Consider the following 26,731-nt stretch of genomic DNA (forward strand, 5'->3'; position numbering starts at 1 on the left):
TCCTCAACACACAAATATTCTCCCCCACGCAACAATGTGTCTTAACTTTTCCTATCTGCTTCAAAGTATCTGGTGTTCACCGCTGTTAAGAAATCCAACTCTGTCCTGGCCTGATGGTTCGATTGGTTAGCATCATCCTGAGGCACAGAGGTTGCTGGTTGGATTTCTGGTTAGGGCACGTATAGGAACAGATAGATGTTTCTCTCCTTCTTTCTTTCTAAATCAATAAATCTAAATCAATAAAATAAACATTAAAAAAATAAAACTGGGGGGGATGGGGAGGGGGTGAGGAAGGAGAGAGGGGGGTGAGGGGAGGGGAGGGGCACAAAGAAAACCAGATAGAAGGTGACGGAAGACAATCTGGCTTTGGGTGAGGAGTATGCAATATAATCAAATATCAAAACAGTCTGGAGATGTTTTCTCTGAACATACGTACCCTAATTTATCAATGTCATTGCATTAAAATTAATAAAAATAAGAAAAAATAAAACTTTAATAATAGTCAATACTATCTTTTCTTTGGGGGGCAAGTTTTTACACATTTTTTAATTAAAAACTTTTAATGTATTGTGTTGACATGGTTTGAAGGGCCCCAGTTAATACAAAGCCCTCTGCACAACACATCATGCCCCTCTGCCCCATACAAAGTCTCTTCTGCCCCCGTTTCACCCTCTTTGACGGCCCTCTCCCACCTCTACCATCTCTTTCTCTCCGGCTATTGCTACCCTGCTTTCGGTATCTCTGTTATGTATATATAATTAGATTAGTCCCTTCACCTTTTTTAATCCTTTCCCCTCTTCTCCCTTTCCTCTGACAGTTGTTTATCTGTTCACTGTGACCCCTGCTTCTGTTTCCATTTTGATCCTCATTTGATTGTGTTTATTACATTTCACATATAAGAAAGATCATATGATATTTGTCTTTCTCAGCCCAGCTTATTTCACTTAGCCTAATCAGCTCCAGGTCCATCCATGCCATTGCAAAAGGTAAGAGTTCCTTCTTTCGCACAGCTGCAGAGTATTCTATTGTGTAAAGCAGGGGTCTCAAACTCAATTCAGCATGTGGGCCGCAGAGCAAGATAACAGCCATTCGGCGGGCCGCACTAGGTCTACAAAAGGCAACTGTTATGCAACACTTTTCTCACTGCAGTTGAAAACAAAAAAAAATCAGTACAACATTGTTCGGCGGACCGCATGCGGCCCGCGGACCACGAGTATGAGACCCCTGGTAAAGGTACCACAGTTTGTTTGTTTTTTAATCCATTCATCCACTGACGGACACTTGGGCTGTTTCCAGATCTTAGCTATTGCAAACAATGCTGCATAAACATGGAGGTGCATTTCTTCTTTTGAATCAGTGTTTTGGGATTCTTTGGAAAAATTCCTAGAAGTGGGATAGCTGGGTCATAAGGCAGTTCCATTTTTAATTTTTTTGAGGAAACATCATACTGTTTTTCACAGTGGCTGCATGAGTCTGCATTCCCACCAGCAGTGCGGGAGGGTTCCCTTTTCTCCACACCCTCGCCAGCACTTGTTTGTTAATTTGTTAAAGAAAGCCATTCTAGCAAGTGTGAGATGATATCTCATTGTAGTTTTAATTTGCATTTATCTAATAACTAGTAATGGACATTTTTTTCAGATGCTTATTGGTCATCTGTATGTCCTTTTTGGAGAAGTGTCTACTCAGGCCCTTTGCCTATTGTTTAATTAGATTGTTTGTTTTAGATTGGCAGTCACACTATCTTATATATCTGTTCACGTGTATGTCTCCCGTGATGGGAATATAATTAATTTTTTTCTTTTTTTATTGACTTTATTGGGATGACATTAGTTCTCAAAACCATACCAGTTTCAAGTGCACAATTCAACACACCTCCATCCGCCACTGCATCACGTGCCTTCTGCCCCTAGCAACGTCTCATTCTGTCCCCACCCACCTCCACCTCGTTCACACACCCCTCTCCCCCTGGCTATCACCACCCCATTGCTTGTGTCTGTTATATATATGTTTTTAAACTAACCCTTTCACCTCCTTTCATCCAATCTTCCCAACATACTCCCCTTTGAGAGCTGTCAGTCTGTTCCATGTGTCCATGTCTCTGTTTTGATTTTGTTCATTAGATTTCACATATAAATGAAATCATATGGTATTTGTCTTTTCTGACTCGCTTATTCCAGTTAGTATAATAATCTCCGATTTCATCCATACTGTCAGAAAAGGTAAGATTTCTCTCTCTTTTTGTGGCCATGTAGTGTTCCATTATGTTAATGCACCAGATCTTCTTTATCCACTCCTCTAATGATGTGCATTTGGGGTGTTTCTATATAGATCTTGGCTATTATAAACAATACTGCAATGAACATAGGGGTGCATATATGATTTTGAACTAGTGTTTCAGGATTCTTAGGCTATGTTTGCAGAAGTGGGACTGCTGAGTCAAAAGGCAGTTCCATCTTTAATTTTCTGAGCTGACTCCATACTCTTTTCCACACTGGCTGCACTAATCTGTATTCCTACCAGGAGTGCACAAGGGTTGCCTTTTCTCCACATCCTTGCCAGCACTTGTTTGTTGATTTATTGATGAAAGCCATTCTGGCAGGTTTGATATATCATTGTGGTTTTAATTTGCATTTCTCAGATGATTTGTGATTTTGAGTATTTTTCATATGTCTATTGACCATCTGTACATCCTTTTGGAGAATTGTCTATTTGGGTCCTTTGCTTATTTTTTAATTGGATTGTTCATCTTTCCGGTGTTGAGTTGTGCAAGTTCCTAATAAATTTTAGATATTAATCTTTGTCAGGTATATTGGCAAATATGTTCTCCCATTCAGTGGGTTCCCCTTTTATTTTGTCGATTATTTCTTTTGCTGTGCCAAAGCTTTTTAGTTTGATATAGTCCCATTTGTTTTTTTTCTCCTTTGTTATCCTTGCTGGAGGAGATATATTAGCAAAAACACTGCTTTGAGAGATGTCTGAGATTTTAATACCTATCTTTTCTTCTAAATTTCTATATCCTCATTATATAGTAGAAGTTAACAGTATCTGTTGTTGGATGAATGAGATAGAACGCAGTCATGTCTCTAACTCAGAGATGGAAGTAAAGTCTTGGAATCTGGGAGGTTAATGACAGAAACAAGTATCCATGGAAGTTTCAAACAAGATCCCGGAGAGTCAGGTATCAGATATTGGTAGTAAATAACTTAATTTCCTTTACTAGGATATTCAGGTTTTACATACTGGAAATATCAAATATTAAGTTAAGATAATATAGAGTATTTTATTTTCAAAAGTAACTGAAAATTTAAAAAGATCCCTCTCCTCTTTACCAAAGTAGACATCTCTCTTAGGCACAGCTGAATTGCATTTTTTTTTTCTTTTGTATTTTTCTGAAATGATAAGCAGGGAGGCAGAGAGAGACAGATTCCCACATGCGCCCAACCAGGATCCACCTGGCAAGCCCTCTAGGGGGATACTCTACCCATCTGGGGTGTTACTCCATTGCAACCAGAGCCATTCTTGCACCTGAGGTGAAGCCATGGAGCTATCCTCAGCACCCAGGCCAACTTTTGCTCCAGTAGAGCCTTGGCTGCAGGAGAGGAATAGAGAGAGAAAGAGAAAGAAGAGGGGGCAGAGTGGAGAACAGATGGGCACTTCTCCTGTGTTCCCTGGCTCAAAATTGAACCCAGGACTTCCACATGCTGGGCCGACGCTCTACCACTGAGCCAACTGGCCAGGGCTGAACTGCATTTTATGTGGACTTTTAAATTGGTAAGAAATTTTTCAAAAGGTTATTGCTCATAAAATAAGCCTTCACTCCAAGAACTATTATATTATGTACAATTGGAAACCAAGGAAAGACAAACAGGAAGCTAAGTAGAAACGGGGGTTGTATAAGCCCCTGTCTGTCTGCTGACGAGGGCCATCCTTTGAGGCTTGGACTCTGCTTATCAGCTCCCAAAAACTGTTGATTTAAAAAAAAAATAACATAAGAAACATAATTTTATTTCTTCAAATGTTCTATTTTTCAGAAGGTTCTAAAGTTTTTGCCAAAGATTAAATTCAGATTGACTCTGCTGTTGTCCCTGTGGCTGTTTCTGGTCCTGTGAAGCTCTTTTCTTTGTGCAAAGAGTATTCTTCCTTTGAAAGGCTGGCCTGCCTCCTCCTGCAGACACTTAGGCTGGAAGCAGTTAGCTGGCCACCATCTCCCACGAGCAGGTTCTCTTTCAAGAGCGAAGCGAACAATCATTAAAGGTCTTGGCTCTTGCTCTGTGGGTGGGAAATAGTCGACTATAGCGTTATTACCTCACTTGATAGCTCCCTGGTTTTGCCTTTCCTGGGAAACATCTTTTATAGTTGATTTGGGGAATGGAAACAAATAAAATGGATACAAATTTCAGGCAGTTTAAAGTCACTTTGTATGGATTAAGAGAGGCTAACCGTCATATATACTCTCAATTCAGTAGTAAGCCCCAAACTTCAAGATACGCATTTGATTGTGGCTGTTTCTCGATTTGTTCGATCTCATTAGGCGTGCTTAGTGGCAGATTCTGAAGGAGAAATCCAAACAGATAATGAGTATAACCCAATTTGCATGTAAGCCAATTGTTTTTAAAGAAAAGATTAATTAAAAGAAGTGATAGGTTAATTTAACTCAAGCAAGGCCAACCCTATGTCTTAAGTTTAAATCCCCTGCCCTTTTTTTCCTTTCCTGGATACAATATATATAAATCTGCATTGGATAAATATCTCCACCAGGAAAAAAAAAACGTGTTATGAGTCGCCTTCCGAGTTTGAACTAAATCTTTCACTCTAACAGATGTTCTTTGCTAAAATGAGCTTGTTTCACCCAGTGTATTCAATAGCCTTGATTTTTATGAATAAGAGTATCTTCTATGAGTGAGAGCGCTGGGGGCAGTGGGTAGAAGAAAGTGCATCCCATAGTCCCCGCCCCCTTCATATGCTTTCATAGAGGACACCTTTCCCCTTTTATATTCTTCGCAGGCACACACGGTTATGTAGCAGGGTGGTCCTAGCAAGGACTGGGGTCCAGTTTTGTAGCACATTTCTGTATTAACTGTGACAAACTTTGATAAATAACCTGGCTGACAACTAAATTTATCTCGGAGCGGAGAACAGCATCCAGGGAGAAGGCGCTGCCGCCACTCTCTATACCCAGAAAGTCACCTCTATACACAGGACACAATTTAATAAGGAGCACTGTGGAGGGAAAGGAATAGATGACTAATTTATAACACCCTGTCTGTTTTTCTTCTGTGTCCACAGAGACTGAAAGAATTAAAGCAACGGGAATTTGCTCGAAATGTAGCTTCCAAGTCATGGAAAGATGAGAAGAAACAAGAAAAAGCACTTAAACGACTTCATCAGCTGGCCGAGTTAAGGCAACAGTCTGAATGGTAAGAATTAGAGGTATTTCACATTCTTCAACACTCTCTTCAACCTCTGGGGAAATTTCAATGATAAATTTATTTGGTCCACTGTAACGGCACAAACAAATTATAATTAATTAACAGATATGTCTGAGGGCAATGTACCTAACAGTTAAAAGTTTATAAATTAATTACTTTGGCATCTTATTTTTTTTCCTTCCTAATATCATTAATTTAATGTGCTCTTTAATAAAATGATCCAAGAATGATTCCAATATAAAAGCATGTCTCCAGTTGACTTAAGTGGACCTACATGGCTTTTTAGTTATTAAGTTTTGTAATAATAGTTTTAAAAACAATAAATAACAATGTGTCTTTTTTGGAAGGAAATAAATCTTTTGTACATTACTCTGTATTTACTTGAATCTAGAATAAATGTCATATTATCTGGAAAAATAAGATATAATTAATGAAGTTAAATTTGCCATTTAAGTTGATAATTATAAAAAAGATACACTAACATTCTCACAGTTGAAAAATTGAAATGTTACATAAGCTTGGAACTTCTGAATGATTTGAAGTCATGAAATTGTTACCCGAAACAACTAAATTTTGATTTGTGTTCATATGAATCATAATGTGGAACACTAATATAGCGAATTGATGTCCTTGATAGCAAACTGGTGAATTGTGAAATTTATAGCTTTGTGCCAGAATTGAAACCTCTGTAGTTTAAGTGAAAAGCAATATACATGCTAAGTAAAATAAGCCAGTCAAAGAAAGACAAATACCATATGATTTCACTTTTATGTGGAATCTAATGAACAAAATTAACCAACAAACAAAATAAAAGCAGACTCACGGATACAGAGAACAAACTGACAGCTTAGAGGTTGGGTAAACAGGTGAAGGGGATAAGCAGAAATAGAAACCTCAAAGACACAGACCACACTATAGTAACTGCCGGAGAGGAAGGGTGTGAGGGAGGTAGAAGAGGAGAAACAGGGTATAAACCGTGATGGAAGGAGACTTGACTTTGAATGGTGAACATGCAATACTATATACAGATGACGTATTATAGAATTGTACACTTTAAATGTATATAATTTTATTAACCAATATCACCCCAAGAAATTCAATAAAAAAGAAAAGCAATATATAATAAAATTGGAAGTGAATGACTCAATTATAGTATCATAAAATGTTAGACCTCAAATTTATTATCAAATACTTATTTTTAGGATAATTATGAGTAAAAGCAGTAGTCAGCTCACATATATTCATGTGTTTGTACATGAGTTATTTTAGGATAATTTAAATTTGAAAACACATAAAATATAATCAAGTTAAAAATAAGTGAGAAGTTTGGTGTGAAGGAAAAATAAAGATTGGAAAAGCATACATCCAGAGGTGAGGTTAATACAAAAATGTATGCTTTGAGGTCACAAAAACAGAAGACACATTTGGTACTGAGCTTTTTGATACTGACAGTGAGTCAAACACACTGAAGATCCTAAAATATGTTATACAAACCCATTGTACAGTAAATAAGATATTAGACAGTCCTTGTCAAAACAGAACTTAGAAGGAATCATCTAATGGTTATTATGGTAGCTTGCAAGAAAAAAAATATCTTGGTTAAATGTTAATTTCTGGGTGATTTCTGAGGTGCAATAAGTCAGATTACAAAATAAAAAAAAGGACAAGGTTCACTATAGAGAGACACTTTTTAGATATGTCCTTTAAGGAAACACATGTAAAACCCAAGTAACCTTAATAAACATAATTTTGGTATATTTTATTATAAAAGTTGTCACACTTCTACATTTCTACTGACCCATTCCAATATTTTATTTTGGGAGAAATAGAGAGAAGATCAGAAGAGCTCTGAGAATGATGGTGATGATGCTTTTGTTTAAAAGTTTAAGTTTTTAGAACTACCCACAAACAGTCTTCCAAACTACAACCAATGAAAAGACCCTTCCTATTGGGGTTATCTGTCCCTCTGGACATATATGAGCTAAACAAATACAAACCTAAGCACATCTTCTATAAAGTCGGTAGGTTGTCTAAATCTCCACCTGTTCATATCATTAGGGAAACAGTAGGTGTTCAGCTTCCCAGCTACAGAATTTGGGATTAGGACAATTCTTTTATTATATTTTTTACTACCCACCATTGGCCTTCTGGGTAATTTTTCTCTCTGCTTAAGTGGCCTCGTTGCCTAAGGGAAGTCAATTAATAGAATTATTAAATATCTTCATTTTGGCAGCCGATTTGTTAAATGAAAATAAGAAATAAAATCAAATAATATGGCCCTGGCTGGTTGGCTCAGTGGTAGAGCGTCGGCCTGGTATGCAGGAGTCCCGGGTTCGATTCCCGGCCAGGGCACACAGGAGAAGCACTCATCTGCTTCTCCTCCCCTCCTTCTCTCCTTCCTCTCTGTCTCTCTCCCACAGCCAGGGCTCCATTGGAGCAAGGTTGGCCCGGGCGCTGAGGATGGCTCTGTGGCCTCTGCCTCAGGCGCTAGAATGGCTCTGGTTGCAACACAGCGATGCCCCAGATGGGATGAGCATCGCCCCCTGGTGGGCGTGCCAGGTGGATCCCAGTCAGGCGCATGCGGGAGTCTGTCTGATTGCCTCCCTGTTTCCAACTTCAGAAAAATACAAAAAAAAAAAAAAAAAAATCAAATAATATCATCTTTATTACCCCTCTCCTAGACAACTTTCTCTGTCCTTTTATTCTCATAAAGAGGGTTTCTGAATAGGATGATACAGACAACATGAAGAATCTTTTATGGTGCTATGAGAAAGAGAGGGGAATGTAATCATAGTAAGAATATTTGAATCAGACTGATTTTTAAAATGATGGCAGAAACTGTTAATGGATCGTATCAAGGCAGTCAGCTTTGGCTGTCTCTTGGATAGTTCAACCCAACTTGGTTTCTCCACAAGACCCGTTATTGTGTGCAAACGATTCAGTCTGTATGTAAGCTGTGGTGTGTGTCAGTTTAGTGTAGTGTAGCTTGATATGGATGCTTTCCCAAATTTTAAAAATTGTAAAATCACTGATTTTGAGAATATGAAGTTATTATGTGAGAGATAATGAATGTGGTACTTAGGGAATTATATTATGTAAAAAAATTATCTTGTTTTGATATGTCTTGTTTACTGTATAGAAAGTATAACATTTTCCACAGAGAAAATTAAATTAGCATGTGTAGAGTTGCCACGAATTAACATTTCTAGACAATAGTGGAATGGACAATCCATTAATAAGAGTTAGAGGGCTACTTATATAATCATATTTTTACTTATTTAGTGAGAGAAACAGTCAGGGATGGACAGACAGAAAGAGAGAGAGAGAGATGAGAAGCATCAACACATAATTGCAGGACCTTAGTTGTTCATTGATTGCTTTCTCATACGTGCCTTTACCGGGGGGGGTTCCAGCTGTGCCAGTGACTTCTTGCTCAAGCCAGTGACCTTGGGTTTAAGCCAGTGACCTTGGATTTCAAGTCAGTGACCTTTGAGCTCAAGCCAGCAACCACAGGGTCATGTCTATGATTCCATGCTCAAGCCAGTGACTCTGCATTCAAGCTGGTGAGCCTGTGCTCAAGCTGTGACCTTGGGGTATTGAACCTGGGTCCTCAGTGTCCCAGGTCGATACTCCATCCACTGCACTACTGCCTGATCAGGTTAGTCATATTTTTATTATAAATTAAAATAATTAGGTAAGAAACACAGAAAATGAAGAAAGTTCTAGAGGAGAGAGTGAAATCATAAATGAGACTATAACTATAAAAATTAAAACTTTTTAAAAAACAACTTTAATTGTAAGGCATAAACTTCTTATTAAAATAGAATTTAAAAGATCACAATGATAGAAAATTAGGATATTCCAAAATAATTAAAATGGATAAAATTTAAGATAATAGAAATTAAAATTTATAAAACAATGAGATCAAAATTTAAAGCACAACAATAAAAGGTACAGAGATTAATGTTGAAGCTAAAATGTTAAAACTTTGAAAAAATACAATGATAATTTTACATTGGGTGGTAAAATGGGCACAAGAATTAAGGATAAGAAAAGCAAAATATTATACAAAAACAGTTAGAGCAAAAGAGCTTTAAAAATGTTTAATACCCTGGCTGGTTGGCTTAGCAGTAGAGCTTCGGCCTGATGTGTGGAAGTCCCAGGTTCAATTCCCAGTCAGGGCCCACAAGAGAAGAGACCATCTGCTTCTCTAACCTTCCCCTCTCTCTCTCTCTTTCCCTTCTGCAGCCATGGCTCGAATGGTTTGAACAAACTGGCCCTGGGTGCTAAGGATGGCTCCATGGCCTTGCCTCAGGTGCTAACATTGCTTGGTTGCCAAGCAACGGAGTAGCAGTCCTAGATGGGCAGAGCATCACCCTGTAGGAGGCTAGCCAGGTGGATCCCAGTTGGGGCGCATGCAGGAACCTGTTTGTCTGCCTCCTCGCCTCTCACTTAATAAAAAAAATGTTTAAAGGAATATAAAAGGAAGAAGCTTTCACATTACAGAGATAAATGGTAAAATAAAACAGCAGTAAAAAAGGAACATTTAGACTTACATAAGTTAAAGCAAGAAAATACACAAAACAGTACCAGCATAAATAGCAAAAATGTTATTAAGGAAAAAATATATTGAGAGAATATATAAATAGTAAAATATCTGCATCATAATGGAATCAGGAGGGGTAGAATGATAATATTTATACACCAAGCGTTTGGAATAATTTCTGCTAAGTATAGTACAGATAGTATTAGATTGAATGAAGTTCCTCCAGAAGTTAACTTAATACAGAAATATAGCTCCTACTTAAGCCAAAGTGCAGCTACAAATATCAAAAAGAGTATCTTTGGAACTTGGGCAAAATTCCGTGCTGCAGATGTTTCGGAATCTCTTCCTTCTATCCCCAGGCTGCAGGCACTTTAGAAAACCAGTAACTACAGTAAACTTCTGTGCTTCCTATTTTTTTTCTTTTTTTCTTTTTTTTTTTTTTTTTTGACAGAGACAGAGAGTCAGAAAGAGGTATAGCTAGTGACAGACAGACAGGAAGGGAGAGAATTGAGAAGCATCAATTCTTCATTGTGGCACCTTAGTTGTTCAATGACTGCTTTCTCATATGTGCCTTGACCGGGGGGCTACAGCAGAATGAGTGACCCCTTGCTCAAGCTAGCAACCCTGTGCTCATGCCAACGACTTTGGGCTTCAAGCCAGCGACCTTTGGGCTCAAACCAGCGACCATGGGGTCATGTCTATGATCCCACGCTCAAGCCAGCGACCCCGTGCTTAAGCTGGTGAGCCCGTGCTCAAGCTGGCAACCTCCGGGTTTCGAACATAGGTCCTCCACATTCCAGTCCGATGCTCTATCTACTGTTCCACTGCCTGGTCAGGCCCTATTTTCTTTTATAGTTCAGAAAAATATTCAGTAACCCATACATCTTGGAATGTTCCTCTTTATTTCTCATGACAAATATGTATAAATACCCTCTCTAAAGAACATTTTTAAAAAGATTCAAAATGAGATTAATGTGATGAGTAAGAGAAAAGTTTTTATTTAAAATAGTGACTGTAAGAAAAATAATATAGTTTTATAAAATTTCTAAATTTATATTACACAAGATTCAGAGGAACACTATAACTTTAATTCTGTATCCATTAGTTTATGAGGAGAGGACAGTCTGAAAATATTAAAGACTAATGGTGGATGAAATGATTATTTGTGAATTAAAATACATATGGACATAGTAAACAACAGAATGGACATTGTAAAAATTTGAATCAATAAAATAAAAATTAAAAACAAAAAATTCTTTCTGAATTAGAGAAAAACACCAAAGACAATAGAGTATTAAGGTAAATAATAAAACCTAAAAGATACATTCAAGAGAGCCAATAATTTTTTCTTTTTTTTTTTTTTTTTTGTATTTTCTGAAGCTGGAAACGGGGAGAGACAGTCAGACAGACTCCCGCATGCGCCTGACCGGGATCCACCCGGCACGCCCACCAGGGGGTGACGCTCTGCCCACCAGGGGGCAATGCTCTGCCCCTTCGGGCATCGCTCTGTTGCCACCAGAGCCACTCTAGCGCCTGGAGCAGAGGCCAAGGAGCCATCCCCAGCGCCCAGGCCATCTTTGCTCCAATGGAGCCTCGCTGTGGGAGGGGAAGAGAGAGACAGAGAGGAAGGAGAGGGGGAGGGGTGGAGAAGCAGATGGGCGCTTCTCCTGTGTGCCCTGGCCGGGAATCAAACCCGGGACTTCTGCACGCCAGGCCGACGCTCTACCACTGAGCCAACCGGCCAGGGCGAGAGCCAATAAATTTAACATATAAATTACAGGACAAGAAGCAGGACAGGAAAGATGCAATAATCAGAGATATATGAGGAGAGAAGTTTCTGAGCTGAATAAAGTTGAATTGAAAGTGACCAAAAGTACTAGCAAAAGTTAACCAAATAAATCAATCTATAACTATGATCTAGTAAAATGTTTTAAATATAAATATATATACACATATATACACACATACATATGCATATATTTGATTGATTATAAGTAAATGTATTGTCTCTATAAATGTAATAAATTAATAAAAATGAAAAATTATAAAATCATAGAAGTGCTCAAGAAGAGTCATTTCAGAAATGAATAAAAAGAGGCTTAATTAATATTAAAATCTGTAGAGAATAAAGCAAAGTACATGAAATTTGGTGGGCAAAAGAAATGTTACTCTAGAACTCTATGCTGATGAGTCAAATTGCCAAAACTGAAGGCAGTAAGAAATAATTTCTCAGGTCAAAGGCAAAGAAAACACTATTCAACATTTGAATTTAACTACATGTAGAAAATATATCATTTGGTTTAGTATTACATACTTCAGCTACCAATGACTGAATAAAAATAAAATAAAATTCTACGATAGAAAAAAGCAAACACACACCCATTGAAGCACATGGAAAAAGAAAGAAACAGAGAAGAAAGAAAAAAGGCAGCATAAAGCAATCAGACAATTGACGTGAGTTTTATTGCCTTCCCCGCAGCAAGGCTTTGTTTGGTAGTAGAGGCTTTACAGGTAGAACATGAAGAAGATAATATTAATCTAAAGACTTTCATCTTTTATATTTATTTGTTTCCTGTTTTTTTGACTGAGTAATTACTGAGTTAATTAAGCTCAGTAAAATAAATAACCTTTTTAAAGCTACTAATAGATAAGATATATATATATATATATACACACACACACACACATACTGATATATGCACAAAAGGCAGAAAGAAAATATTTTGGTGAATAAGAAGCAAAAAAACCCTTTTCAAGATAATTGAAGATATTGTGATGGCTTGTAAATGTGTGCTACTTTATATTCATTTATTATAATTAAACAATAGTGATAAGTCATAAAAAAAGAACTAACCACATGTCCTCAAAAGAAAGCAAACATGAAGAAATTTCAAAATTAAAGAAGAAATTACTAAATTCTAGAATTTATACTTGTTAAGCCTAATCCGGAAGGACCTGAAACATTGAAGATGCGAACCAAGTCCGTCAATTCCACACCAAAGCTTTATTATTGTTTAGCTTGGCCAAGCAGTGGCAACTCCGACAGAAATCTGAGGGAGAGCGCACTGGCCCTTTATTCTACTTCGTTTTTATAGTTTTGCAAGTGGGAAGTACAGAAGCAAAAATTGCAATTAGGTGCCTTTTACCACTATTGGTTATAGTCATATGTCCTTTAACATGATAGGACCATGTTCAAGTTGCAAGCCATACATCATTTTGGAGAAAACAAAATTTACAAGTCACCACAATGGTAGAAAGATGTCTCTTTACATATTAAAAAGTATTCCTATATTTTCTAATGTTTATCCGCCATCTCTGTCCAGAGTCACACACATTAACCACATGCATTCACATAGGAGAGGTAGTTTCTGTGGGGACAAATACCCGCAAATGGCTCATTGCTATAAGAAAAGGTTTATTTTGGCTTTTCTCTTCCTGCACCTGGCTGGCCATTCACCCCTTTCCCCACAGGTGTAGTGGAATGTCTGGGAATCCATGATTTCCTTCCATTTGCATTTACAATACAATGCCAAGGGCCATCCTGGTTATGCCAATCACACAGTACAGAGACTATTCTCACAATTTCTTTGCACACCTTAACCCAAATTAATAAAATGTTCTTCAAGCCTCTTAAAATATTAATATTAATTCTGCAGCTTTTGGTACTTTACAACACCTGTGGGTGAAGTGGCGCAGTGGCTCCTCAATACTTAAAAACAAATTCAAGATACATTTTTATACTTTGAAAATGACAATACCATTTAACTTCTGATTTCATCTAAAAGCACTGATTGGAAAACTCTATGTGAAAGAATACTAAATCTATATTCCAAAAATTAATATGTCCAGAAGACATATACTGTAACATAAACGCAATGCTTTTATTTTCATTTGCAACCCGAGCATAAAATATTCACCTGCTACTGCTTTTTTGCTAATTAAAAAAAATACCTTAAATGATGCAATTTAGAAATAGCCACTATGAAACATAGATATGCTGAGTTATTAGCTCAGTGAAATGGTCACATCACAGTAGAGAGAATTTATAAATAGTAGGATAACCCATTATAGAAACACTATGACTTCAAATCTAATGTGATAATCATTTTAATATTTATTGTATTTACAGTGTTTCTGGAAGTGGACCAGCATACAAAGCCCCCAGGGTAGCCATAGAAAAGCAACTCCAGCAAGGCATCTTCCCAGTTAAGAATGGCAGAAAAGCATCATGCCTGAAGAGTGCTCTTCTCCTTAAAGGAAAGAACCTTCCCAGGAGCATTTCTGATAAACAGCGGTCTGTCATGCCAAATCGACACCAGTTGCAAACAGACACGCTTTATTTGTTTGGGAAACGGCTACCACAGACGTCTTCAGATCTCAGCAACACAAATCACCGGACAGGAGTATCCTTTTCCTTTTCCAAAAAAGTGCATGTAAAATTAGAATCTTCAGCATCAGTTTTTAGTGAGAACACAGAAGAAACCCATGATTGTAACAAGTCACCCATCTGTAAAACAAAACGAATTGTGGAGAAATGCAAATGCTGCAGGTTTGCAAACGAGGGTACACACCTCACCAAGGAAGAAGACATAAACATCTCATCGAGCCATCTGGGAAGTGTTTCACACAATAGCTTCTCCATAAGCTCTCAAATTTTGCAAGACAAAAATGACTCTTTTGGAACATTAGAAAATTCAATTGGTATTCATGCTTCATTCTCTAAATCTAACTTTCATCTTGCAGATGTGGATTTTACTCCTTCCAGTAGAGAAAAAGAAACTAGAAATACATTGAAAAACCTTTCAGAAAACTGCATTAATCATGCATGCCAAGCCAGTGCTCCCTCCAGCCCACCAAACGTTTACAAGCGTAGTGATGCTGGTATAATTGAAGGTCTGAATGACTTTTCATCACTAGAGCCAAGTGAGCAGAACAATCCAGTGCATCTCAATTCCAACTGCAGGATGGAGAAGAGAGAAAGATCCTTAGGGGAAACAGACAGAGTTAGCAAAAATGTGCAAAGGCTCATAAGAGAAGCATGTTCCCATGATGTGAAGTCCAAACCGTTGCCTTATCTCCACGTACAAAGCAAAGATGGCCACACCACTCTCCAATGGCCTACAGAACTTCTGCTCTTTACAAAAACGAAGCCTTGCATCTCTTATGGCTGCAATCCATTGTATTTTGATTTTAAGATTTCTCGGAACACAAAGGATGGTCATGATCCCAAGGACTTAAAAACAGAATTGGTTAAGGAGCCATTAGAAATGAAGACTAAAACAGAGACTCAAGTCTCTGGTTTAATCAAAGACCAACAAAAATTGATCCAACAAGATAATCAATCTTTGAAACCAAAGATGATGATAGCTAATCCAGATTGGGATAATTTCCAGAGAAAATGTAATTTGGGATACAATGATTCTGAGCCAAACATGAATAAACACAATTTTAGTGCAAGTGGTTTAGAAATGAAAAATCCTGAAGTGCCTGCTTACCTTGATATCTCTCTAAAGAATTGTGTAGGAAACAGTAATAATAGTGATGATGGACTTAAAGAGCCATTAAGGGCCCATTGGCAAAGTTGCCGAAGAGTAGTTCTAAATGATGCAGACAAGGGTCTGTCTTTGACTCCCTACATCCCTAGGACTAAAAAGCATAAACTGATGCCCTGTGATGCTCATTCAGATTTTGAAGATGGAAATCAGTTCCCCTGGAATTCCAGTCCTTACACAGTAAGGGGTCACAGTGACCCCGGGCAGGACTTCAGTGTGATTTTGAATAGTGACCACATCAGAATGACCAACAGGGTGTCTGGATGTAGAAACCGAAGTTACAAGAGAAGTCTTCCCAAGTTGTCTCTAGATAGACGGTCTAGCCCTTCAGACACATCTCCGGACAGCGCATCCAGCTTGAGAAGTAGCTGTTCAGGTCATAGGTCCAGTGGTAATGGCAGAGGGGACTTGCTCTACTTCTGTCAAAGAGAACACCGCTCAGAAAAAAGGCACAAGGGGAAACGCCAGAAGCACCGCTGCCTCTGCGTGTCTGGTGAGATAGCGAAGAGTGACTTCCTGCAGTTGGAAACACAGGGAGACAGGAACTGCAAATTGTGGAAATCGTTTACAAACAAAAAATACTCAAAACATAGGTATGGTCACTGCAGAGAAAGATCTAAACTGGGCAAAAATCAACAACAGTTTTCAAGGCCAAAATCCAGCAGAGTCACCAAACGTGATCCTAGCTCCCAGGTTTTCTGTGCTGGGAGTAGTGGGAAACCAGCTGATTGCCAGAGTCCTCAGCACAGCCCGTTGGCCTCTGACTCCAGAGAGGGAATTTATTATCTCAATAGAAGTGAAAAAAGTCAACAGTCTTTGCACAGCCCTCACACTTGTGATCTGGGGAACGTAAAACCCAGGCCGTGTAACTCTGGAAGGATCAGCTGTCTCCTAAGGTCCCGTTCCAGACACCCTTCAAAAACCACGGACTTAAACGTTACAGAAGGAGAGAAGACCTCCATGACAGCCAGAAGCCTTTTACAAAGAGTTCAAGCCAAGAAGTGTCAGGAACAATCAACTAATTTGGAGGGCTCTTCAAACGGTTGTAAAAATGAATTAGAGGCTCATTCACAAATCCAATGCCAAATTCAATTTGCACCACCAGGCTGTAACAGACCAGCATGGCCTTTGTCTGAAAAAATAGAAAACCCAAGTAAAAGAAATAATGACGGAGGCAGTGCAATTCAAAGAACTATTGAGAAAGACAAAGTCAACAATTCACAGACAAATAATTTTACTGTTTTAGTAGATGCTGATTGTGATAACCATCTTTCTAAAGGTGTAATTCACACAGTTGCACAGTCTCAGTCACCGAACATGAAAAGGAATCCAACCACAAAAGAACAATCAAAATCTTTAATGAGTGAAGTCCAACCTTTTATTCAAAGCTGTGACCCAAATGATTTCCCTGGTGCTTTTCCATCTAATAGATATACTGGTATTGATTCAACAGAGACCAAAGAGAATCAAATGAACCTAAACTTGCAGGATGTAAGCCTGCATAGGGATCATGCAGAGGGGAACACAGACTCTTACTATGAAAGGACTATGCAGAAGCATGACAAAGTAGCAGATGAATTAGAATTGTGTCATAAATCTATCTCTCCCCCTTTAATTCAACAGCCAGTAACATTTTCCCCTGATGAAATAGATAAATATAAACTCCTCCAGTTACAAGCCCAGCAGCACATGCAGAAACAGCTCCTATCCAAGCATCTCCGACGGTTGCCTGCTACGGGGCCAGCTGCCTTCTCCCCAGCCTCAGCTGTGCAGACGGTCCCCGTTCACCAGCACGCTTCTTTCACCACCATCCACCACACGTTCCTGCAGCATTTCGCTGTTTCTGCTTCCATCAACTCCCAGAGCAGTCACCTCCCCATAGCTCACCTGCATCCTCTTCCGCAGCCACATTTCGCTCCCTTCACAATTTCACCGCTGACTCCAGCCATCATCCCTGCACACCCCACCTTTGTGGCTGGGCGTCCCCTGCATTTGGTCACCGCGGCCCCCTTCCACCCATCTCACGTGGCTCTCCAGCCCCTGCCCCCCGCTGCCTTCATCCCCGCGTTGTTTGGCTCTCACTTAAACCCAGCCACAGCCTCTATCATCCACTTGAATCCTTTAATTCAGCCAGTGTTTCAAGGTCAAGATCTTTGCCATTATTCTTACTCCAGTCAGATACAACAGTTAAATGGAGTGAAAGAGGCTTTAAATGTGTCAGCGCACTTGAACTAAGATGTGTTAAAGCCTCCTTTGGGGATAAATAAAACAAATTGTCACTACCTACAAAATGATGTATTAAAAGTGTTCTATCAGATTATTATCAGGTTTAAATATTATTGCCAATTTAAAATGTGACTAATATATGAATAAGAACTGAATTGCCCATATTAAAATAGGAGCATTTTAAGAATTTCTTTTAACTTGCAAAAATAATAAGACAAATTTAAGACAATTTTGTGGAAAGGAAGAGGAAAAAGTGTTCAAGATCCCTTTTGGATGAATTCTCAATATTATTATAAAACAATAACAGAAAACATTCAGGCAGATCATTAATATTACAAAGAAAATCAAATAGAACATAATACTGTATGTTCTAAATGTACATTGACTGAGTTCATGAATAAGTGCATATTGGCTTTATTCATCAAATAATAAAAGGTCAGTAAAATGAGCTAATTATTAGAAATAATACATTTTATGATTAACTATTAGCTAAGCTTTCAATCCATATGATTGGTTTCAGTCAATCTAATCTATATTTTCAAAGGAAATAAGGGATGGCAAGAAATTTTCTGATTAATTGAGGATAAAAACCAGTCTTCAATGAAAAATATCTTTACTTAGATTACACTTGTAGTATTGAATGTCTGTATAAAATTGGGTTGTTTATTTCACACACATTTATGTTAAGAAAATTTTGTAATTGTAAGAATCAATAATATCTAAAATTAAAAATATTTAATTTTTGTATAAGAAAATATATAAAACCTATCATTAGTATTTGATAATGCAAAATAAAATATACTCAGAATAACATTTTGAATATAGTGACCAATCTTTCAAGTATTAGTGTAATATTATGGTGTGTTTTTTTAATTCTTTTCAGAAATCCATATATATATGGAATGGTAAAGGTTTGAAAATGTTAGAAGTTATACATGATATTCACAAGGAAAATATCAATATTTAGAAAGTATTTGGTGTGTTTTATTCAATTGCACTAGATATTTATAAAATACAGTGAATGATGATGAGTAAAATCACCATTCATGTAATTCTACATATTATTTTAAATATTCATTCAAAATGTTTTCTGGCCCACATAATTTATATTTCTCACATATATGTTTCTGAATGGCCCTCCAATTTGGTTTATTACTTTGTATTCTTAAAATGAAAGAAAAACTTGTATGACTGTATATTCTCTCATAGCATGGGTTTTAGAGAAAATCAAACTTAACAGAAATGGAGGTAATCAGCCATCCACCACTGTGTATTGGGATGTAAACTCTTCTACCACCAAAAGATAAGAGAGATGCTTTATTAAAGCTTGGCTTCTTGGGGAAGAGAGCTATATTTACTGCAGAGAGTCAAGAGTCAGGCTAAGCACTCTGCCCACATCAACTAATTTAATCTTCACAACTATATTTTTTTCTGAACATTTTATTTATTTTTGAAATTTATTTTTAGTTGGCATTGACATATTATATTAGTTTCAGCATAGGTGTACAACATAGTGATTAACATTTATGTACCTTTATGAAGTATTCACCCCATAAGTCTAGTATCCACCTGACACCATATATAGTTATTATAATACTATTTACTATATTTCCCATGCTTGCTTTTCATCCCATGACTGTTTTATAACTGGCAATTAGTACCTCTGAATTCCTTCCCCTTTTTCACCCAGTCCCCTCACATCTGGCAACCATAAATTTGTTTCTATCTATGAGTTTACTTCTGTTTTAGATGTTAATTTATTTTTTTTAAGATTGCACATTTAAGTGAAATCATATAGATTTAGTCTTTCTCTGTTTGACTTATTTTACTTAGCATAATACCAACTAGGTTCACTCATATTGTTATAAATGTTAAGATTCCATTCCTTTTTATAGTTCAGTAATATTTCATTGTATATATGTACCACCTCTTTTTTATTTGTCTATTGATGAATACTTAAGTTGCCTTTATATCTTGGCTATTGTAAATAATGCTGCAGTAAACATAGGAATGCATACATCCTTTTAAATTACTGTTTTGGGCTTCTTTAAATAATTACCCCAGAGTGGAATTTTTGGGTCATGTGGTAGTTCCCTTTTTAATTTTTTGAGGAAACTCCATACTGTTTTTCATAGTGGCTGCACCAATTTACAATCCTGCCGAAAGTGCACAAAGATTTTCTTTTCTCCACATCCTTGACAACACTAGTTGTTTGTTGATTTATTGATGATAGCCATTCTGACAGCTGTGAGGTGATATCCCATTATGGTTTTCATTTGCATTTCCCTGATGATTCGTGATGTTGACCATCTTTTCATATGTCTGTTGGCCTCTTTAAAGAATGTTTGTTCAGGTCCTCTGGCCATTTTAAAATTAGATTATTTGTTAATTTGTCATTAAGTTGTATGAATTCCTTGCATATTTTGAATACTAAACCCCCCTTTTGACAGAGACAGAGGGTCAGAGAGAGGAACAGATAGGGACAGACAGACAAGAAGGAAGAGAGATGAGAAACATCAATTCTTCGTTTGTGGTACCTTAGTTGTTCATTGATTACTTTCTCATATGTGCCTTGACTGGGGGGCTCCAGCAGAATGAGTGACCCCTTGCTCATGCCAGCGACCATGGGGTCATGTCTATGATCCCACATTCAAGCCAGTGACCCGGTGCTCAAGAGGGTGAGCCTGCACTGAAGCCAGCAACCTTGGGGTTTCAAAATTGGGTCCTCCATGTCCCAGTCCAATACTCTATTCACTGAGCTACCACCTGGTCAGGCAGATATTAACCCCTTATTAGATGTATCATTGAAAAATACTTCCTCCATTCAGTAAATTGTCTTTTTGTTTTGTTGATGGTTTCTTTTGCTGTGCAAAAACTTTTTAGTTTGATATAGTCCCATTTGTTTATTTTTCTTTTTTTTTCCTTTGCCTGAGAAAATACATCCACAAAAATGTTATTAAGAGCAATGTCAAAGCGTTTATTGACAAACTTTTCTTCTATGAGTTTTATGGTTTAGACTCTTGTTATTTAAATCTTAAATCCTTTTGAGTTTATTTTTATATATGGTATAAGAAAGTAGTCTAGTATTATTGAAAAGAGTGTTTTTACTCTTGTCTCCTTTGTCATAAATTAATTGACCACCATAGGTTAATTTATGGGCTCTCTATTCTGTTACATTGGTCTTTGTGTTTGTTTTTATGCCAGTACCATGCTGTTTTGATTACTATAGCCTTGTAATATAGTTTCGTATTATGTGGCATGATGTCTCCAACTTGGTTCTTCTTCCTCATGATGCTTTGGCTTTCACAACTACTTTTTTGAGATAAATGTTATCAATCCTCTGTACAGGTGAGGAATATGAAATTAAAAGGTTAATTTCTTAATACTTGGAAAATAGTAGGAGAATGTATCTCTGATTCTGGTGAGAGAAAGAGCAAGAGAGAGAAAATTTTGAAATTTTAACAATAAAAGATGTATATAATTTCTTAGATATTATGAGAAACTTGTGAGATGGGGATTTTCACTTGGATTTGGCAGAATAAATTCTAACTTATCTAAAGAGAATGTAAAAATGGAGGAAAGGCCTCAAATAGCAAGAACGCTAAACTTGCTTTGACCTCGAAAGAAGTGATTATAAAAGAACTTGATAAATATTGAGTGAATCTAAAGAAAGTGAAATAAATAAAATACTTCTTATAAAAATAGATGACAAATGATCCAGCACATAAAAAGGTAATGTGGATGACTATTTCCTAAAACAGATTACAAAGGTGACATAGAGCCAAGACAGAGTAATTATGGGAAACTCACTAGAAGTACTATTAATTTTTATGATTGTCTTTGTGACAATTTAATCTCTCAGAAGGTAGACCAGAGAACTTCTCCTAGGCACTTAATTTTGAAAAAGATAGAGCAATATGAATTGATGGCATGAAAATGACTATCTGGTATTATCAGTGATGAATATGTTCACTAGATATACTGTCTTGAACTCTTGGAAGTAGGCATTACCATGTAAATGAAAGATAACTTGTATTTCAGGGTGGGAAATTGTACTTACTGTGGCATCACAAGAGGAAAACTACATTATAAAAATTCCGGTTGAGGTGGGAAAATGTAGTTCTTTTAACAATCCAATATAAATTGAAAACGTGAAATACTCAGAGTGATTGTTGAAGTGCCATATACCCACAAGTAGTAGCACAGCAGACATACATCCAAATGAACCAAGATTAGATTAATGTCTTTTTGTTATTTCATTTTTGGGGATAATCAAAAGAGGTTGACATATTGCTTCTGATTATTGGTTATTGCTAGGGGCAAATAATCTAATGAAAAAAATATAATGTTACCTAAGTCTGATTTTATTTTACTTTTCTTGTTAAGGAAAATTCTTCAAAGTGGAAATCATAGAAATAACATGTACACAAAACTTGAAACATACAGGGAAAATTATTTCCTAGCCACTTCAAATTTTCACATTGAGAAACAATTTACAAAAGCAGATTTCTCATGCTTCTGCATAAGAAAACATGCAGAATGGAAGGAGTTAGAAAAAACATCATTACTTTTACAAAGAGAGGAATATTGAATATAGATATTAATGATCTAGAGATAGAATTTTTAGCAGAATGTTTAATAAGAAGTAGAAGGCGCCTGATCTGTGGTGGCGCAGTGGATAAAGCGTCAACCTGGAAACACTGAGGTTGCCGGTTCGAAACCCTGGGCTTGCCTGGTCAAGTCACATATGGGAGTTGATGCTTCCTGCTCCTCCCCCCTTCTCTCTCTCTCTCTCCTCTCTATAATGAATAAATAAAATCTAAAAAAAAAAAAATAAAATAAAAAAAAAGAAGTAGAAGGCAATCACTGCTAACTACAATGGGTATGCTAAAACCAAATTACAAAAATAAAAGTATTTTATTTCTCATTTATCTTCTTTAATTTTTTTCTCATTTATTCAACAAATAGTTATTAAGAGTCATGAGCTGGGCAGTAACCTAATTGCTGGAGATATAATAATGATCAAAACAAACAAAATATAACGCCATAATGTAGTTTATTTAATTCTAGTTGAGTCATGAAGACAAAAAGCAGAACAGATAGTGAAATATATAACATGTCAGATGATACATGTTATTGAGAGGAATTAGTAGGAATGGCAAATAAAAGGGGATCGAGTGGAAGTAATGAGTAGTTTTAAATTGGGTAGTCTCTAGAAGTGGCCTCACGGTGTGAAAGTGATATTTTGGCAAAGACCTGAAGTAAGAGAACGTGAGCATATTAGGCTAAGAAGGATCTCATTTCAACAAACTGTCAAGTGCTACCATGATCAAGAAATAGCACAAGAACACCGTGGCTTGGAAACAAAGTTTCAGGGAATGAATTACATGAGGAAGTAATTTGGGGCCAGATCATTTGGGATCATGTCAACTATTAAAATGCCTGGCTTTTCTTGTGAGATGGGAAGTCATTGGATAATTTTTGCAGAGTATCAACAATAATTTGTCTTAGTTTTATCAAGATCACTCAGCTATTGCACTGTGAATAATCTCTAGGGGAGTAAAGATAGTGATAAGGAGGTGTGGCTATTGTAAATAATGCTGTAATAATCATTGGGGTGCATATATATTTTCAAATTAGTGTTTTCACTTTCTTCAGATTAAACCTCAGAATGGAATGTTGGATCATATGGTACTTCTATTTTTAAGTTTTGAGACCTGCATTCTGATGTCTAATAGTGACTGCAGCAATTTACATTCCCAGAGAAAGTGTGTAAATGTTTCTTTAATTTTCACCAGCACCAGCATTTGTCTCTTGTCATGTTGATAGCAGCCATTCTAATGGGTATGAGGTGATGTCGATCTCATTGTGATTTTGATTTGCATTTCCTTAATGAGTGCTATAGAGCAGTTTTCTTATACCTGTTGGCTATTTGGAAAAATGCATATCCAGATTCTTTATTCATTTTTTAAATCAGATTGTTTGTGGGCCAGTGTTTTGTTTTGTTTTTGCTATTGAGTCGTATGAGTTATTTATATATTTGGATACTAACCCCTTATCAGATACTGATTTACAAATATTTTCTCCCCTTCAGTGGGTTGTCTTTTCATTTTGTTGATGGTTTTCTTTACTGTGCAGTAGCTTTTAAGTTTAATGTAGTTTCGCTTGTTTATTTTTGCTTTTGTTGCCTTTATTTTTGGTGTCTAAAAAATAATCATTGCAAAGTGTACATCAAGGAGATCACTGTCTATGTTTGTTCCAGGAATTTAATGGTTTCAGGTGTTACATTAATGTTTTTAATCCATCTTGAGTTAATTATTTTTGAGTGGTATAAGATAGCGGTCCAGTTTCATTCTTTAAAGATTTCTTTTAGAAATTGGAAAAATTAGACCACCTTTGGAAAACTATGTTATTCTCATACACAATTTAAGAGACTTATTGGCAAATTAAAGTGGATTCACAAATTGCAGGTCTGGCCAATTAGGAGACCAGATTAGTTTTATGTTTTTATACTTAATATCTTGAGTTCTATGAATTAACAAATATTAACTGAATAAAGTTTGACTTTCTGTAGAAAAGAAATGCCATGGATGTTATAAAGAAAAAAGTACTGCTGAGAAAGAAAAAATGATGGAAATAACTTTCTAACTTTAAATATCTGAATTGTACCATGGAGCTGTGTACTGTGAGAAGTCATATTTCATTAGGGCAAAGCAGCTAAATAATAATAATAAAAAGGTAGGTTTTTAGTCAACAGTAAGAATTTGAGGTATTTTGTATAAAGCTGTAAAATCTTAATCCCTGAAATATTTTAGAATTTTGCACATTTGGGTAAACAAAAAGACTTAGGGATTATCAGAATAGTTTTCTAGAATTTTGCTTGTGATCAATGACATATCTAATTACCCTCTAGGATAACTTCCAAATCTTAGATGGTTGATTTATAGGACTCAGTTTTGGATTAACATTTTTCTTCAGATAACACACAAAATGCCTTTCCTACTATCTGGAACATTCTGAGCCATCCTCCTACTGCCCCCAAAATGCTGAGTGGAAGCTCAAAGTTTTTATTTTGGGGGTTACTAATGTGAATAATACTTGGAAGAAAATGAGGAGGCAGAAGGAATTCTAAATTTATATTGAATCCTAAACTAGATCTATTTAAAAAAATTTCCACTTTGATGAATTATATTTTCAGCATTGTTACTTCTATTTACACAATTATTAGACAGTTGGTTTTCAGCATTCAAGTTTTCTTATGCCTATTGCCTAATATTTATGGGGTAAATCTCTGTATGGGATTACTCTTTCAAACTTGGCTTATTGAGACAAGTTTTGTATCTGTATTAAACAATAAATTCTTAATTAAAAATGGAAAGTCTTTATACACATGTACACACACACACATATCTATATATTTTTCTTAGAGTTTAAGAACTGGCCCACCATCAGATAGTCTCACTGGATTCAGTGTATGGTTAAACAAAATAAATGCTTTGTATGAAAAACTGAGAATTTGTGAAAGTGCATCTTAATCATTTCTTGCCAAACTTGAGTTTACCTTTATATACGTTATAAAAACTATAGGAAATAATTAACATATGGGAAATAATTTGTCAAGGTCTTAGTTCCCAGAGTTTTTTCTTAGGCAGATGTTACACAGGATAACCACCTGAAATTTCTATTTCAATTATAGAAAGTGGTTTGCAGTCATTCCTTTTCTTCAGTTTCTGCCGAGACTTAATGGCAATCTCCCTGTTATTGCTGAATAGAAATATATTCAAAGAAACTAATTCTAAAAATGCTTTCCCATTAAAATGTATATTTAATCAGTCAAACTACTCAAGATCATATTTCCGGATATGGCTATTTCCTCAGTGTATAAATTGTTGCTCAATTACAAAGTTCCCAGCGATGGCAGCAACAAACTCCTAAATTTTACTATAATACTTTTAAGTTGATCCTAAAACGTCATGCAGTTCAAACATTTGGAATAATAATTAGAGATATGAATAGTTTCTACCCTTTAGGGTACCACTTGGTATACCAGTATTCTAGTAGTATATGAATGAAACCTTCCGCAGGCTGTGTGGAGAGTTCACTGCCTCCTTATTAGTGAGATCACATAGCTGATCATCTCAAACCAGTAACACATTTCTTTCTCAATCTTCCCTAGAAATTTTCCCACAAGTTTTCAGAAAGATAGTTAAATATTCTGAATTATATATGTATATATATAAATATCAGACCCAGTTTTCCAAAAGCACAGTTAAAGAACCTAAATCTCACACTTCAGTATATACATAACTTATACTTAAATATCAGTATGTAGCTAACGTACTTAGGGGCAAAGTTGACCTAGTATTATTCTCTGGCCCAAAGGGCCATGGAAATGTTTAACTTTGATTCTTTAAATTACTAAACTCCAGAAGAGAAATGCACTGTCTTTGAAAAAAATAGGAACATTAAAAATCAAGGGGGTGACCAGTCGTCAGGAAAGCAGTTTTACTGCTTGCCCTTCGTGTAACTGAAACTACTTCATAGTAACAACAGAATTTCCCACTAAAGCATGAGTTTTCCTGACAATAAACCTGGGTCTAGAGGATTTTCAAAGGTTATTTCATTCCAGCAGAAATATTATCCACTTCTTGTATTCAGTAGGCATTTGCAGATGTTTATTGTATTGCTTTGGATTAAGCTGTTAAAAATGGAAGCAGTGGCCAAATGGATTAGGCTCAGAATAAGACCATATTAGTCAGATAACCCAAAGGGTCTCTTTTTTCTCACTTTATGCAGCTTTGTATCAGAGAAAGAGCTCCCAATCCACTTTCTTAATTCCACACCCAAAGTCCCTGCCTTGTTTTGTATCCCACCACTTTTCTTAAATATCAAGAGCATCTTGGCAGAAACATAACAGGCTTGTTGGAAATTTACAAAACGTGTGTGCACATGTGAATATATGTATGTTTCCTTCGTGA

The 26,731-nt window shown here is 36.5% G+C and overlaps 1 protein-coding gene across 1 annotated transcript in view; it reads left to right on the top strand.

Moving 5' to 3' along the window:
• Positions 1 to 17,994, top strand: part of ZNF804B (zinc finger protein 804B) — a 558,250-nt gene extending 540,256 nt beyond the window's left edge. Inside the window, exons 3-4 of the mRNA XM_066353932.1 lie at positions 5,287 to 5,417; positions 14,105 to 17,994. Of these exons, the coding sequence (XP_066210029.1) occupies positions 5,287 to 5,417; positions 14,105 to 17,762 (3,789 nt within the window). The 3' untranslated portion in view covers positions 17,763 to 17,994. The remainder of the gene's footprint in view (positions 1 to 5,286; positions 5,418 to 14,104) is intronic.
• Positions 17,995 to 26,731: the final 8,737 nt, after the last annotated feature.

This window comes from Saccopteryx leptura, chromosome 12 (genome assembly GCF_036850995.1).
Source record: "Saccopteryx leptura isolate mSacLep1 chromosome 12, mSacLep1_pri_phased_curated, whole genome shotgun sequence".
NCBI lineage: Eukaryota > Metazoa > Chordata > Mammalia > Chiroptera > Emballonuridae > Saccopteryx > Saccopteryx leptura.